This window comes from Cheilinus undulatus, linkage group 22 (genome assembly GCF_018320785.1).
Source record: "Cheilinus undulatus linkage group 22, ASM1832078v1, whole genome shotgun sequence".
Classification (NCBI taxonomy): Eukaryota; Metazoa; Chordata; class Actinopteri; order Labriformes; family Labridae; genus Cheilinus; species Cheilinus undulatus.
In genome coordinates this window covers 11,487,444-11,505,602 of record NC_054886.1, presented here as the reverse complement: position 1 = coordinate 11,505,602, position 18,159 = coordinate 11,487,444, and the positions used below count along the sequence as shown (strand labels likewise).

The window sequence follows — 18,159 nt, the reverse complement described above, 5'->3', positions numbered from 1 at the left end:
GTCTTAGTTAGGCACAGCCCAGTTTCCAGAACAGGTGGCTGACATGCCAATCTGTTGTGTGCCAAGATACACTTGTTTGCTTTGTTTAATATCCTCTTCAAAATTGTGGTCTGTATACAGGAAATCTGATAAGGTAGCAATGCAGAAAAGTAGATCTGACTCTTGTTTTGTCAACAGCCTCTAATGAAGTAGTCTTTGTTGCTTTAACACCGTGCTCAGTGTCTGCCTCCTTGCGTTAAAGAGGATTCAGGGCTCTTACCGAGGAGATCATCTCAGCAGCTGATGAATCTAATGCGCCGACTTTTCTTGTCAGCTGTGTAAGTTAAACTAAATGCTGCAGTTAAAGTTGTCAGGAGGTTGTAGCAGGAGACATATGTCACAAATGTTAGATTTGTTTCAAGAGGCTTTGCATCATGTAAAATGTACTATTCCGCCAGCTTGAGACTACTGCTGCAGTCTTTTTGGCTTCAATCCTGCGCAACTTGCAGGCATGAGTTTTCAAAGTGTCCTATTTTTCAGCAGGTGTAACCACATATTTTACATACGCATATTTTATCTTTATACACTTTCTTGCCTTCATGGTTATTTTCAGGGCTAAAAAGGGTTCCTGACAAAAATGATTACGTTTTGAGTCGAAATAAGGCAAATGTTCACAACCTAACCAGGAAATCATTAGTGAATACCCTCGACAAACACATGAACACCTTCCTCCACCCGGTTATGTGTTTTCTGTGAGTGGTAGAGCTATAATTGGTCTTCACCCCACTCCCTAATTAACCACCATATGTAGAAACCTTCTTAAGTCTTTCCTCGCTTCCTTCCTTCCTTCCTTTTCATGTCTGTCTCTGCATCAATCAGTCTTTCAGTGTGCCTTCTTTGACACTTGGATTCTATTTTTCCTTCTTTATTAATGATGTCTTTCTGTGCAGACCCCCTCCAGATGCCCTGACCCTCAGACAAACACCTTCATTACCTGACCATAATGTCAAACACACACAGACAGAGTGGACGGACCACCCTCTGAGCTCAAGTCTTATATGGACAGACACAAGCTAATGAGCCCCTCTTTAAAACCCCCCATCTATAAACAGCAGATGTATGTAGAAAGACAAACATGCAGCTATTCTGTCCCCGTACTGACACACTGTCCTCACCAAAAATGTATGTGTTTACACTGCCAGTCAGGAGAGAGCCATTGGTGAGAAACTGATAAAAGTAGCTCCGAGTGCACCTTTGCTCAGCCTGACTGCATGTGGGTTTGCCGACAGATTAGGGGAGTGGTGTGAGAATGAGGGTCAGAGCACAGTCAGAGAGAGTGTGTTTGAGCCGCTGCTTTGGCAACATAGCAAAAGTTGATGACAGTCAGTAACCTTTGGACTTAAAAGAAAGGATAGGGAAGAGGGAGGAGTGGGACAAGGGAGGGAAAATACAGAGCAGCAAAAGAGAAACAAGCAGGTCAATCGAGTTAATATGTTTTACCGCTGTAGACTGTATGTAGCGGTGTAAGGGCCCCAGACACCATCAGTTTCAGTGGCATTAATTGTTGCTACTAGGTTAAAGACATCGACTTCAGCCTCCTTCTGTACTACACAAGCTAAAAAGATCAGTTCAATTTATATTTCTCTTTATTCAAGAAAATCACCAAGAAACACCAACGATATTCAACGCTAATGAAAGTGCTCAGTGAGGAGACCTCTAAAGAGACCCTTACAGTAAAAAGATATAATCAATCTACTCTCAGTACTCCATCATGACAAAGTTACAACTGAATTCTAGATTTTTTGGCTTATCTTTTAAAATTAAAAAATGGCCCTTTGCAAAAGCACCTAAAATTCAGCTCAGGTGCCTCAATTTCTCTTGACCCTTGCAGAAATGTTTCTACACTTTGATTGATCTTACCTGTGGTAAGTTAAATTGATTGGATATGATTTGGAAAGGCACATACGTCTCTATAGATGGCCTAACAGCTGGGAATGCATAGAGCAAAAACAAAGCCATGAGGTCAAAGAGCTGCCCAGGAGCTCAGAGGCAGGATTGTTGCAAAGCACAGATCTGCTGCACTGAAGGTTCCCAAGAGCACAGTGGTCTGTAAAATTCTCTAATGGAAGAAGTTACCAAGAGGCGACCAAGAACCGAATGGTCACTCTGACTGAGGTCCAGTGGAGATGGGACAGAACGACAACCATCACAGCAGCACTCTACTGATCTGGGCTATATGTCAGAATGACTAGACAGAAGCCTCTTATCAGCGCAAAACACTTGAAAGTGATGAAAAAAAAAGCTGCTATCAGATGTCCCACCTCTTCGTCATTTTGATAATTGAGTAAAGGAGAAGTGACTGTTACAAAAGTTGAACTTATTTAACAAAGAGCACTGTGAGTGCAGCTAAAAAAAAACAGCCAACACTGATGGCATTTTTATGCTCAGGGTGCGTAGCACTGGAAACACTGGACTACATTATTTTTAGGTTAAAAATGAGCATTGTCCATGCTAAAAAAGTAGCCAAGGACAAAGGCCAGGCAGATTTTGCAACACAGTGAGCAAAGACGGACAGGCATCAGCTGTGGAAACACAAAAGAGATCAGTGTTTACTGTGAGTTGTACTGTTCTGAAACAAAATGCACCAGCGTTGTCTGACTTCCTCTTCAGAATCTAGACCGAGTATAAAACATCTCCTTTTTAACTCCAACTGTGCAAATTAAGTTTTTATGCACTTTAAGATATGCCTGGGTAAGATGTGACAAAGTTATTATTTACATTATTTTTATTCTTCATTTCATTTTTTTAATTCTATTTATTTCATTTTTATTCAAGTAAAAAAACCATTCCTACTACCTTATGTTATGTCCAAATACAGCTCTGTTGTTGTGTTTTTATGTACTTTTTGATGTGCTTTTATCATATTACCAAATTTAAAAGGGAGACTATGAATAAAAGGTGCACAATTTTCTATCCAAGCAGCACTGATGTTAGCATAGTCAGGACCAGTGTTCATTTTGTCGACTAAAACTATGACTAAAAATGTTTGTCGACAGCCTTTTTTTCCATGACAAAAACTAGACTAAGACTAACCAAAGATAGATCCGTGATGACTAAAACTGACAAGAAGTAAGTTTAGTTTTCATCAAGATGACTAAAACTAGACAAAAATGTAAGTTAGTTTTTGTCTGACATTAAAAATCCACGATATTTCTCCACTGTGGGTAAATCTGTCAAAATACGAACCATCTTTAGCTATTCTACCTAATAGCAGTAGAAAGCAGGGATCCCAGGTTAGACAGGGTGTATAGAACACACTACCGTGATTTGGCACGAGATTTAGGCAAGGCATTAAATGCATGGACTAAAAGTAAAGATTAAAATCTGAAGACTTTTTGTGGACTAAAACTAGACTAAAACTAAAAGGGTAGAAATGACTAAAAAGTGACTAAAACTAGAAGAAATTTAATCAAAAGACTAAAACTAAGACTAAAATTAAAAATAGCTGCCAAAATTAACACTGGTCAGGACAAAGTGATGTCTGTGCATTGGTCTGCTTCTGAAGCTCATTTTCACTCCCAGGTCATAAGAAAGGTCAGTACTCAGCACATCTGAATATGGTCCAGCCTTCTGACAACAGCTTTGACACATACACAAAGGAAGACAACAACCTGGGAGAGATCAGGTGGAGCGACACGTTCTTTCATCAACTTTCAGGTTAACTTGTGGTTTGCAGTTGGATTACTTGCCTTCATCAGTTCTATCGATGCTCAAATTTATGTTTAATCTGCATGACCAGTGTTGTGATTGCAACTTCTAAATGATAAAGCTCACTATATAGTCCTGCCTATGACTTGCACTACATTTTACTGTGTGCGCTGCAGGTGTAAACACTTAAAGAGCACAGAGAAGAGATGCTGCTGAAATCAGGAATACACACATTGCAAATCTGTGGTTTAGTGTCTGTCTTACACATTCTGCTAGTGTATCTGTAGAGGCATAGAGGTAGCATCACCTATAGCCTGTACATTTTTATATGCAGGGAACACAAGACTGTATGCACAGTAGGAAGGGATGGCAATAAAGTATCCAGGGTTTTCAAAAATAGCCACAGTATTGCTTTAATTACCACCATGGACACAGTGCTGTGCAATTAGCACAAGGATGCCATAAGAATGTATGACAGTTTCCAGGAGCGCCACCACCTGTGTGTGAAGATGCTGTTAAAGTGATGACAGAACTCCTGTTCATGATGTAAGGCTAACTTATCAAACCCGTTAAAAAGATCTGCTCCATAGACTCACACGGCATAAGATGGCACCATACTATGGTCCTCTTTGAAGTCAAACTAAACGGTTGCGATGTGATTAAAAGCAATACGAGTCTAAGGGTGCTTTCACATTAGGTCTGAGTGTTTCGATCTGTTTGATGGCTTTCACACAAGCAACATCGATCCGAGTCTGGGCCCACTAGCATATTTACTCAGTCTGATACAGCAGGTGGCGTTGTGCATGTAGCTGGTTTACAAACCCGCCAGTGAGGAGAAAGAAAAAGCAGCTACCATGGCAACCACTCTGGTCATGACACGACTGAAGACTGTTTTTGTTTTAACCTGGCAAAAAAGCCCATCCACCACCATGGAAGATTTTAAAATCACTTTTCAAGATTCCAGCAACGTCGCTCTTTATATCTACACATCTACGTGCAGCTCAGAGGATTAAATGTGAATAACGCAAACCATGGTGACTATAAACATGTCAGTACTCGACTTTTGTCGTTTTTGAAAAAAACAAAACAACTCACTGCTGTTCTTTGTTCTTCCTTTAACAAAGAAGAAATGTCATCAAGTTCTGATAAAAGTGGCGCTTTAGCAGCATCCATGCTAATGTCTTCGGCCACAACTGCACCGGCCTCTTGTTGTGGCTTGTTTATGTCACAACTCTGCCGTGCCTGAAAGTACTGCCCCTCGACGCTGATTGGTCCTGTCACTTTCTAACCGGGCCCAAACAGCTCAGATGGGAGCTTTGCGAGATAGATTCGCCAGTGAGAAACAAGGACACGGGTGTATCTATCTACTTTGCAAGGTTACTCAGATCCAGGATTGGGCCCCTAGTGTGAGTATCTGAGCATGGCCCGTCTGCATACATTTTGTAGCCTTGCCAATGTTTATCATTTTTTTTGTCTCTGAAAGTTAAAAAATAACTGTAACTGTTTGATCGTAAGCCTTACCTAACCAGATGAAGCTGATTTATTTTTGCTAGCTTCATTTGCTTATTTCTGACAGTCTAAGCCGACAGTGCAAAATGCATAGTTCCTTGGATGTGTCATTTAAAACAACTATTTGATTGATTCAAACTGGTAACACATCAGCTGTGGTCCGTTTCTCCACTACCTGCCATAAAAATGATTTAGAAGTGGAAGGAATATCAACAAGCATAATTTCCAGTTCAACATCAGACTCTGTCATGATGGCTGCTGCCCTGTCTCTATATCACAACAAAGTTTCACCTTAGTGAGAAATGTTGTGACATTGGTGTAGTAATACTCCTTTCTTCTACTAAATAAGCCATTTGTGGGCCACAAATCTGAAAGAAGGGTGCTAGTGTGATGGAAAATAAGGGTATTTTTGGATCCTTTGGGTTAAAAAAGGAAGACCTATAACCTTACATAAGTGAAGACAGAGGTTAGAACTGTAGATGAGATTAAAAGAGAGAAGACGGAGCAGAAACAAATACAACAAAGACAAGAATCAAACTGAGACTAATCTAATGAGGAAGAAGGAGTGACAGAAAGGTGACAAGGGATGAATGGGGAAGAGATAGCATGCACAGATACAGACCCACAGAGATGACAGATGTATAATGGATGGACTGAAATTATGAAGAGGGTGAAAGAGGAGGAGGGAGGGAGCGGCCCAGATGTCAGGCCCACACTTCACATGTGGCTGTGGTTGACCTTCCACCTCTCTCCCTCCAACCCTCCATTCCTTGTTTCTCACCGCTCTGTCAGGGTGTCAGCAGTGTTTCTCAGCATGGCGTCAGAGCTTCACACATGCCTGCGTTTCCTCCTCCTCTCATCCTTCAGATCGATCTGATAATGACAATTTGTGGCTCGATGCGTAAATGCATCAATCCAATGCTTTACACACAAAAAAAAAACACCAGGAAAACTGACATAAAACTGGAGCCCATTGTAAGGTCACAGTGACACAGCAGCTCTGCTTACAAAAGAGGTTTGTTTCTAAGGATAGACACTTTTCATTTTGATATATTGGCTGTCACATCTCCAGTGTGAAATACTCCTTGCCATTAATGCAGCTATCTTGCCTTGGGTTTGACCTTTCAACACATAATACGTACAATCTGCTAACTCATAATACATACAACATGGTGTATGACAGGGTAAGTTAAGATATTCTGAAAATAATGTTCTTATTTATCTTGTATGAAGAGAGCAAGGATCACTGAAGGCTGCACAAGAAGATCATGTTTTATCAGTGCAGTGGCATCATAAAAACATTCCACAGCATCATATAAAGTGACTGTTTACCAAGGCCAAAGCTGAGGTAAAAGAGAGCTGCTCCAACAAGCCCCAGCATGCATGAAGAAAACAACCAGAGAGGGTTATTCTGGGGAAATGCAGTCCTGTAATGATAATGCAGATGGAGATAAATGCTAAAATGTTGACTGCAACTTCACAGACTAGAACAAAGCTGAAGTTGAGAAATAAAAAGATCATTTCCTGGACTTGAAAGCAGACATCTGCTTAAAGATAGCAAATAAAGCTAAATCATTGTTAGATGACAAATACAAGCTAAAAAATGAAGTGTATTTTAACCCGTTCCCTATACCTCACATAAGCATAGCAGAGTGTCTCCTTTGGATTGAGCTGCGTCAGAGATTACACATCAACATAAAGATTAATATGAAGTCTTCATTTGCCCTAAGCTAAGTGCAGCTAACGTTATGGTCAACTTAAGGTTCATAACATTAGCTTGTCATATCATCTTTTCAACAGGGGTTGTTATGCACCCGTCTAGGGCAGCCCTGCCTATTCATATCTGAGAAAAACTAGACAAAATCCCAACATATTAGGCCTACATACATGTGTTCTTGAAAAAATATTATGTATAAACTAGGGCTGTAACGGTACAGAAAATTTTGAAGCGCATAAATAAAATTAAATTTTTAATTTTTTAAAATTAAATTGTATTAAAATAAATAGGCTGAATAAATTACATTCAAGTTAATGCAGCAACCTCCTTCCAAAAGTTCTTCAATGATTAAAAATATTAATAATACATTTTTTAATTACTAGGTTATTTTAATTGATATGTTGACATATTTATGCCCATTCTTGAAACTCTAAAATTTCCCAGCCAACTTGAATGTATCATCATACAATCCTGCATTAGCTTGTTAAGTATGCTAATCAGCATCTATTCTGCTGACTTCAACATGGACTTCAGCACTGGATAACTTTTTTAAACAATGGGAGCTACTACAAAGTTTGTGAGAACTTTTCACAGCCCATCTTGGCGGATAAAGAGGTTAAAGCCATGTGAAATCTGAGGATAACTTATGAAGCAGCTTCAGACTTGATGGAGTCCTCTCTCCCCCTCCTCCGAGGCTGACAGTTGAAGGTAGAATTAATTTGATTCACAGAGCCAGAGCACCAGTGTTATAATACAAACGATCTTAAATAATAAGAAATTCACAACCGGCAGGTGAGACTTTGTTGCTCCCCCTCATTACAGTGATGTTCTTGTTCGAGTGGCGCTTTTTAAAATGCTTTGATTGGTCCACTGGACGACGACACACCTGCTGAATAATGTCAGCGCTACTGTTGTTGTCTTTGTCCACTGTTGTATTTTACTGGGCAACAAAGTGTTCCTATACAGGACACTTTTATCTGGGAATATTGAGGCTGTTGCTGTTTTGCTGGGGTTGTGTGGTTGCCAGGACAGTGTGACAGTGAGTTGCCCTCTGGTTTTCTGTCTGTATGTGAGCGTCATTCCACATGTATCCATTCAGTACAGGTCTGTACCGTACCGGGAGACCTGTGCCGAATCGGTATGGTACGAATAAACATACAACAACAACTTTGCAAGCTACTGCAACAACAGAAGAACTTTCTTTGACACACTTCAGAATAAAAGTACCATATGAAAACGCAGGTTGTCTCACCACAAGTGATCAGGCTTTTACTTTGAAAAGTTAGCCATCCTATCGTGGCAGCCTGGAAAGAGTTGACAGACATGATACAGACACAGGTGCAGCAAGATCTGACTGCAGCTCTGAGCAGACATGTTTTTCCATTTCTTGTGTTATAAGAAGCTTTTGACTGAACTACACTCACATTCATGTTTTGAAAAGTTAACTTATCTTGCATGCTTACGAACAACACTAGCTCCCATTAAATACACAATGTGCATAAGACCAGACTAAATGCTTAAGAGAAAGACTGCCCAAAAGATGCTTGGATGAAGTTTGGTTTGATTTTGACTTAGGCAACATACTAATTGTCAGAGAGAGCTAATACCTGTGAATTAAGATTACCTGATAAATACCTTACCCTACAGACAACTGACTTTTGGCTTCAAATTTCACATTTTTTTCCATAAAGATATCTGGGTGTCACTTTACCAGAAAATTTCCCTTTCTTCAGTTGTTTCTTTTAAAATAGATTTTGCTAACCTGAACTACTTCACTGCTGTCTTGACAGCTACTGTAAATGCATGAGCGGTGTCCTTATTTTACTCCCATAAACAGAGAGGCTAAGCCAATTTCCCACAATGCCAGACTGTTCTTTTTGAAACTGCTTTACTATAAGAGGCGTAAGATCACAGACTATAATTATGTTTAAGTAGACTCAGATGCACCAAAATATGACATCAAGATGAGTCCTACATACATTACTCAGAATCCAGCAGGTTGAAGAGAGTAACTCTGAAGGAGATGAGGAGGGGAAAATGATTCAAAAGTGGAGAGTCAGGATATTTGAGAAAGAAGAACAAGTGTCTGCAGTCAGTTTGGTGTGACAGCACGGTACTTAAAAACAAAAAAAAGCAGCAGAAAGTGTTCGGTGTCCTCAGCTGTTTCCATAATTATAGTTTTCAGTTCCTCTGAGTGAACTGTGGTGCAGCTTGCGAGGTCTGACATTACAATCCTAACCTAACAACAACAACAACAATCCAGAAATGCTACATTTAATGGTTCATCATGCTCCACACAGGCATTTGAACGCCTGCTCTTAGATCCCTCAGTCCTGTCCAATCACTGATCAACTATGTGTAACTCTAATAAGCCTAGCAGTTTTTGAGTAGCAGGTGCAGATGTAATCGGACCAAAGCATGGAAATGTTCAAGTTCAACTTTCTTCCACTTTCTGAATGATATCAAGTCTCCAACAGGAAGTGGAGCTGCTCAGTAGACAAGCTGTCTGTCTCCGTTTGGTTAATTGGTTGTTTGGGAGGAATTTTAACTGAATTCCACTTGGAATTCTTCTAAATTGAATTGCGGCTGCGCTGCAGAGGGCGTAGCGGCAGCAGACGGAGGGAGATAGGGAGGGAGAGACGAGGAGGGAAATCGTTGGGCTCTGGAGCCTCACAACAAGCTCCAACAGGAAGTCATTGGACGTGTAACACACAACCCTGAACAAAAACAACCGCACATGCATACATGAGCGCACGCTGAAACACGGTGGGGAGACAGTCAGTTTGGAGCATACACACCCACCCAGCATGACTAAGTGTGGGTGCATGTGTGTCATTTTATGGGCCTACAGTACATGACAGCAGCAGCTCAGTGACATAAGAATAGGGTTAAAAAGTAAAGACTCCAGGATGAAGGGGAATTGAGGGAAAGAAAGGCAGAAGAAGAACTGTGCCATGTAGAGGGAGGAAGTAGGGAATAGATGAAGAGTGAAGGAAGAGGTCAAATGTGTTTTTTTTAAGCAAACTGAAACTAACGGCCCTTAGGCATTTTTAGTGTGTAAATGCATCTGTTTGTGTGCCCTAAATCTGCACTTTGCAAAGTGCTGAAAAAACAGCAAGTTTTAAAGACAACAGCTGATAAGTCAAAGTCCCTGTAAGAACAAAGACCATCTCTGAATTACAGCTGAACAATTAATCACAAATTACATTAACTAGCAATATGGCCTGCTGCAATTTTCAAATTGCAGAAGTTGCGGTATTTCTTTAACGTGAAATGTATCAAAATACCAGCTTAACAAATCAATTTTTTGCATGTTTTATGCACATTATGCAAACATTCAAGTTTCAATTTCTTATAATGGGTTACAAAAAATCCTCCTTTTTGTGTTTTATGTATGTTTTTCGCAATCAAAATGAGTGACATAAAAGTGATCATGCCCTTAAACAAAACAAATGACATCGCATTTGCAATACAAGCAAAAATAGTTAGCTCATTCTATCTAAAACTGATGAAGCCTAGTGTTACTTTATGAAAGTCATACCCCAGCTGTGATCAGCTGGTAGCAAGTGTCACCTCCCCCACCCCAGCCACTTCCTTTAAAACTTAAAGCTTGTTGCACCCCATTATTCAGATTCATGCTACTATGGATTGATTGCCTCAGAAATAATTTCATTGTTTTCAATACATATGGTCTTTTTTATGGAATTATTCATCGCTTGAATTTGTCGAAAAATACAAAAGATGAACCCAAGAATAATCGCATATGAAATCGCAATATATGGGGGAAAAAACGCAATTAGGTTTTTTTTTACAAATCGTTCAGCTCTACTCTGAATATATGAATTTACTTTATGTCATCAGTGCAGTATATTCTCATCATCTTACTTAGAGTTGATCAATTACTCCGTCAGCATTATTTGGGTTAATTTCTTATGATTTCTGGTCAACAGAGCCAGATTGAGTCATGCCCACTTCCAACTGGATGACAACCAGTGTCCCCTGAGTCTGACGTGTTCTTACACAAACTGCACTTTTGTGTCATGCAGACTGGCTTTGGAATATTTTACAAGCTTGGAAAACACTGCAAGCAATCAAGTGTCATGTCAGTGTTGAAAATAATAATAATAATAATAATATCTTGAATTTATATAGCGCCTTTCAAGAAACCCAAGGACGCTTTACAGGAACACATAGACAGAAAAGTCAGGCTCTATGTAATGCTACAGTTAACGAGGATGTTGTACTATTTAGTTAAGAAGTAAACTAGAGCTCAGTGCTGCCATGCTGGTCCTGTTTATTGTAAGAAAGATAATAAGAGCCTCTTTAGATAAAGAGCATGGCAATAGGTATAAATATAGTATGCTTGAGTGCTGCTGAGGCCGCTGAGCTCATCTTATGCTACTGTTTAAGTGCTTTAATAATTATTCGGCTTTATAACTCATTAATTGCTTACATTTGGGATGCAGTTATTGTCAAATCTAAGAGCAAATAAGAAAATCAGATATCGAATCTGATACCAGAGCGCTGGGTATCAGCTGATACCGAGTACCGATCCAATACTGGTGCAAACTTTCTGGACTGACTGTACTGTGGAAGACTAGCACATTATTTTAGCCCTACAGTTGACTCAGAACATGGCTCAACAAATAGAATCAGAATGTGCAGCCTTTCTGTGACCCTTAAAGTTATTTTCCTGCTGATTATTGTGAGTTTTACTGCTTAATATCAAAACAACAACACAGGGGGCCACATCACAGGCTCTCTCACTCTTCCTCAACATTATGTTTTATTCGGGCAGCATGACGTGACGACGGAACAGCCCGCTACTGGTTGACAGACCCTTATACAGGGGAAAACAATATGACGTTAGCATTCAAGCTAGCAGTAATAAATGAATGAAAATTGATTTGAATAGATAAAAAGACATTCAATATTGGGTCTACTGGTGTAGATTTGATCTTTAAAGACCTAAAAAGCAACCAAAGTTCCAGGCTCACTAGAAACGCTGCCATAAGGGATTCTAAGGCATGAATAGCGTCAATGGGCAGCACAACGGCTAGCTTCGAGATTAAAATCAAAGAGAGGCTTCAATTTATGGTTGAAAGTTATTTAACTTTAAATAGACTGTGTCATTTCTAGTCGTTTACCACAACGGCAGTCTGGAAGGTTTTTTTAACAAACACATACAGAGAATAATAATTGTCATGCAGTCTCCAAACTCTGCAGCTGTGGTCCGTCCTTAGGTTATTCTTCATTGCTCTGAAAATGGTGGCTCGCGCATGCCCTGTTTTCCGGTAGTGAAGAAGAAAAGTACACAACGGGAACTGGAACATGAAATTTCCAATCTGAGATTGCCACTCTGAGCCCATTTTCAATGTCCAGCTATGATCTGTATCTTTGAGGTTTACTATAATGAGTAAATTTTTACTTATTTTCTGCATTTTCTTTGCATAGCAAAGCTAATTTTCCCCAGATAATGGGGAAATTCCCAGAGACATTAACAAATTTCCATGCTGTCTTGGGAAAAATGATATGAAATAGTGTATGCATGTCCTTCTGTAATGATGAGCCTTTAAGGCCCCGTCCACACGGAGATGAAAACGATATATTGCCGTTTTGTTTTGAAAAAGTTTTCTGTAAAGACGGAATCATTTCAGGAAATAGGAACCGCTGAAAATGACTGAAAATGCTGTAGTACATATGCCAAGCCTTTGTGTGGCGCTGTAACGCTGCCACAGAAATGTGCCAAAAGAGAGAAGAAGATCACAGAAAACTGACACAAACTTTCTTCTAGTTGCCGTTCTGGTTGTTCTCCACGTTGGATTTAAGAACATCTAGTATGTCTGTTTTCGTGATGGTGGTAAAGAAGCATCAGATTTTGCTGTAAAAGCTATCAAAAGCTCAGTAGCTTCTGCAGCACAAACACAACCGTGCAATTGGCCTTGTTGTGTTGGCCAGACCTTCATGGGCGTCTTAAGGGAGCTACACTGTGTGTGACGTAATCGTTTCAAGAAAGAGACAGTCAGCCGTCCACACGGAGACGAAACGGTAGTCATGTAAGGATACATGCACTCTGGGACCCGTTTTCAAAAAGTATCGTTTAGTCACCCAAAATGCCATTTCCGTGTGGATGAAACGCCGATACAACAAAAAAATTTTGCAAATACTCCCGAATTTGTCTCCGTGTGGATGGGGCCTAAAACATGGTTGTTTTGTCCCGTCTCTTTGTTCAACTATGTTTATTCTATTTGGGTTTCAAACTGCAGCATTGTTCATTAAAAAAATTGTGGTTAAGGATTTTTTTGAACTTGATAAAACAAAAATTTTAAAAATGTAGCAATTTTAACAGAGATTTATGTGTCATCTGCATAGAAAAGAACCTAATCTTGTATTTATGTAGCTGGACCCAGAAAATGATTAGCACTGTGCCATGTTTAAAACCACAAAAGGCTCATCAAGTGTTATTTTTTCAAAGTTCATTTCTGCAGATAGACTGTGATGTTTCATCACTAATTCAATGTGCAAAGAAGATAAAAGAATCCAGATGTTTTGCTCCTGGATTCTGGCAAATATAGTCAGACTTCATGTGAGGATCTGGAACTCATCCTGTGAAGCACGGCGAAAAAATGTGTTAAATAACTTCACTGAATCGATCCTGCAATCATTCTTCTTGCACAAGCTGCACATGATTTACAGGGGGATCTGGATTCTGCTTACACTACATAATCTTTGGAATCTCACAGTCTCTTAAATTAACCAGCATTGAAGATCTGTGAAGTTCCAACTATATCTTTATACAAAAGTTTATGAATTGAGGCATTCGAACGCAAGAAGTAGGCTGCACACAGTTCACTTTTACAAACTCGTATTTACTCTCTCTCTGTCTCTTATCTCGCCGACATCCCTCCTCTTCCTGAACAGCGCTCTCTCTTTCTCCCTCCATTTATCCTCCATAATTCATTTGTTGATTTTTAGAGGGGAAATAGCAAATAAAGGAGCAGAGCGGATAAAAGATAGGATAAAGCAAGCGCATGTTTTTGAGTGCTCACACACTAAATCACATCCATAAGCATTTCCTGGGAATTCCCTTTGAGAGGGAGACAGAGATGGAGTGTATGAGAGAGAGAAAGGAAATCAAAGGGACATGGTATTCTCTGTTTGCGTGACAAGAACAGATGCACACAAACATGTATTCACTGCTTTAATGTGTGTAAAGCCCTGTTGCTAATTAGATCATTTACTTTGAAACACTTGTGTTGTGCTTCTTTTTCTTTTCTTTTTTTTTTTTTTTTGCATGTGTGTCTGTTCTTACGTCTGTGTGTGCGTGCTTGAACAAGTGTCAACACCACACCTGACCTCATATCTGTGAGGAGTCATTATGATAACAGCCACACAGGGACTATGAACATTCGCCTGCAAGATTTTCATGATCCATACAGCACACACACTGAAACACACTTGTGTGCAAGCAATTATATTGTAAATCCAACAAAGCAGTTCCAAATGAGAGACTCAGACCTACAGAGCAGCCAGCTACTGAGTTAATCATTGATGGCTGCTCAGACACAAACGCACTATTATTAAGGTCAATGACAGGGGCAGGCGCATGTCAGGGTTGCCAGACATGCTGCAGCAGAAATACGCAGCAGGGAAAATAAGTCAAACTTTAATATTGGCCTGATTCAAAGAGCAAAATAAACAAAACATGCTAATTTCTTTGAGTGTTTTGCAACACAAGTTGCAAAAAAATCCCTTAAAAATCTAGCATTTTCCACATTTCCCGCTCAGACAGGTGCTTTGTCCTCTAATGCTCTGGGAAACTGCAGGAAGAGAAAGAAAGGGGAGTGAAAAGGAGGGTGTAAGACTGAACCTGAGCCTGCGGAAAACCGGCTTGACAAGAATTCAACACAGCATAACCCTACACATTCAAGCCCTGCTGCCTGCTGGCAACTAAAGGGGGATTTTCTACTTGAGTATCTGATTAACACTCACTCAAAAACATAGTGGGCTTCTGTTATTGCATGGTCAGTTTTACTGTTAGACAAAGGAGGGCACTTGCCTCGGAGCTCTTACACCAAGGCGCCTTAAGGCATAGATGCGCATTAGAAGAGAGGTATGCATCAAAAGTTATTTCAGCAATAAAGATGACTGCTTGGAATGTAATTATTGTCTAATGATGCGAAGTTTGCAAATATTTCCCATGGGAGGAGCCAAGTCCAAGAACCTCAACAAGCTCCACTATGCCTTCATATTGGGTCCATAAATAGCAAGGTAGATCTAAACAGAAACATTAAATCCTTAAAATAGTGGTTCACTTTGAGGTAAAGTGCCACAAGTAATGATTAAAACCATCAATACTTGTGGCATAAAAGCTTATTTTTACACCTGTAGTGTGCATTCGGGTATGATATCAGTATCAGCAGATATGAAAATTTCTTCCAATATTTACATCCAATATTTGGCTATAAAAACCTGCCTTTATCAGCTGTGAGTATTAGCAGTATGGACAAATAAGTTAGTGGAGTTTTAGGCTGGATTGACAGACCTACATCAGCTGAAGTCTTTTCTTATTCATCACCACTGACGCTTGTTCACCTTCAAACTTTAAATTTAAATATTGATATCGCCATCTGCATAAATCCAATATCATGCATCCTTAGCATGCTGCATGCATGCATTATTGTTTTAAAGTTGCACCTTGCCTTGACGCCTGTATAGAGATTTGGAGCATAGTTACCCTCTATACCAGTGATCATCAACTGGCAGCCCAAGGGCCACATTAGGCCCCAAGAACATTATTAGATTCAGAAAATGTGCTTTGGAAAAAAAATGTTGTGGTCATAATTGGTAGTTTTTTTTTTTATAAACACCCAAAACAACTCCAGAAACAACTGAAACTGAAACAGTTTTGTCAGGGACGACTTCATGTTTCATCGATTTTTCAGAAATCCACCTTTCCGCTGTCACTAACACGTACATGAGTCCATCCCATTGTTGATAACAGTCTACTTTTCGGCTTCAGACATTTTGGGCGTGCAGTTTTCCTGCCTGGGTTTCTGACTTATCACTACACCGCATCAAACCCTGTGATAGACAGCATAAAAATGAAAAATATTCAGCTAAAATATCTCAATCGCCCCCTTGTGGCTGGCTGCGGTATAGGATCTGATCTCTGTTAGAGGCTAAAAATTTCACATATTCAAGGAAAATTAAAATCAACAAAAATATAAACCATTTTTAAAAGGATTTTAGTTTATTTAAAAGTTTGGCCCTCAAAGTGTCCGTCAAGGAAAAAGCTGGCGGTTCTCAACTGGTGGGTTGGGACCCTAAAGGGGGGTCTTGAAGCCATTTCAATGGGTCATGGTTGTGTGCCTAGAAAAAATGTGTCACACATGCTTTTATTTTGAAGCAGCAAATTTTTTGTTCCACGTCAGGTCCAAAGTGACCCATTTTTTAACCTAAAACATCTGGTTGGGATTGAAATATTTTAGAAATTTAGGTCGGGATTTGCCATCAAAGTGGTGATCAGATGGGAGTCGCTGCGCTACACTCAGGATGCATTGTATTATCAGCATGATATCAGTATCAGCAGATATTAGCTTAAAAGTGAACTATGAGCAACTTACACCTGATATTTTGCCTTTAAAAATCTGCCTGTATGAGCTGCAAACATTGGCCAATCAAACAAGTGGGGGAAGTTTTACGCTGGACTGGGCTGCTTTTTCTTGATGCATCATCACTTTTTACACTTTAAAGTGTGTTTGAAAGGCTTGCAGGATTTGTAAATATCGACATATCAGATACATCCCTTCTCTACACCACCTGCATGTATAAGGACTGCTTGCACACATTTGGCTAAGTCCTGTTTCTTGACTAGCTCTGACTGCTTTAGGACAACTATAGAAAGCCCTCATATCTTTAACTGGGGCCTCTAATTTCCCAGAACCGCCCCTGTGTGGTTGGCGCAGGGTTTGAGGGTGACACACCTGCACCAACACACATTTCATGTCTCTCTGTCACACCACCACAACAACAACAGTCTCGTGTGACTTCCCAACAGAGGCCCTACTGTCAGCTCTCATGCTGTCTTAAAAGTTGAGAACTTCATGACTGAGACAACCTGATAAACAGCGACACATGTTCCAAACCCTGTGAACAAAGCTCAAACATGTCTTTCTCACCTCGTCCCATTTGATGAATTTGCCCCCTTTCTTCAAAGCTTCGTGGACGGACACGGGTTTGAGCTGCAGCGCGTGGACTCCCGGCTTGGCCCCGGCCATGGCGAGGGACTCCCTGCCCGGGTGCCAACGCCTAAACCCCGGCTAAAGCGAGCTGGACTCCTCGGAAGGAACAACGACGCTCTTCCGTCCTTCCTCCACTTCCACCCCGGAGCTTCTCTTGCTTTTCCGGGGAGAGGGTTAATTGAGAGGACGAGGGGAGGGGAGGTTTCTAAAGACAGCGTCCTTAGAAGTTAGTGAACCTCAGCGAAAGTTTGAAGAACATGAGGAGTAAAATCCAGAAAGGCTGAAGTTTGGTGTTTCAGCGCGCAACGCCGCTGTCTTGTCCGCGTCCACGCAACAACGCGGTGACGCGCCTTCAAGTCCCCTTTCAATTCCTGCCTTTTGATTCATATATTTGTTTATTTGTGCAGGATCCTTTAATCGCGCACTTGAGCCTGCGGAGAGATCCTTTTCTTCCTTCCTCCCATCTGCTCGACCCCTCTCCTCTCCTCTCCTCTACCAACTTTCTCTGCTTCCTCTCTCTCCTGTCGCCTCCAACGCGTTTCGTCTTCTCTCCTCCTCCTCTCCTCCCTGCATGTTTTCTGTGGAAAAAAAAAGAGAAGATTCAGAGAGAGTGTGAGGGAGAGGGACAGCGTCAGATAGCGCTGAGTGAATGAGACATGAGAGAGGAGGGGGAAGTTGGAGTGGTGTAAAAGGGGTGTGTTTTAATTCAGTTCCTCTGTCTACAACTCTGGATGCATGACTCTTAATATTTACAGTATGCACACTTTCTACGGACTTCACATGGCCCCCATTCTCTGAAAAACATTGTTTTTTTTACATTTGTGAAAATCCCTTTTAAAGACTGACACTTTTATGAAACTTAAAGGTGCACTTTAGTGATCTTAAACTGTACTTCTAAAATGCTGGCAAACTTGTAGGAGGCGGGTTTTTAAAAGAATCGTAAAAATCAAAGCAGCAGAGACTGAGATACTGTTGTGTTTCTAAGCTGCTCTAAGACAGTGG

General features: G+C 40.4%; 1 protein-coding gene across 1 annotated transcript in view; it reads right to left on the bottom strand.

The window, feature by feature from the left end:
• Positions 1-17,713, bottom strand: part of plcb3 (phospholipase C, beta 3 (phosphatidylinositol-specific)) — an 85,188-nt gene extending 67,475 nt beyond the window's left edge. Inside the window, exon 1 of the mRNA XM_041778988.1 lies at positions 17,095-17,713. Coding sequence (XP_041634922.1) covers positions 17,095-17,193 — 99 coding nt within the window. The 5' untranslated portion in view covers positions 17,194-17,713. The remainder of the gene's footprint in view (positions 1-17,094) is intronic.
• Positions 17,714-18,159: the final 446 nt, after the last annotated feature.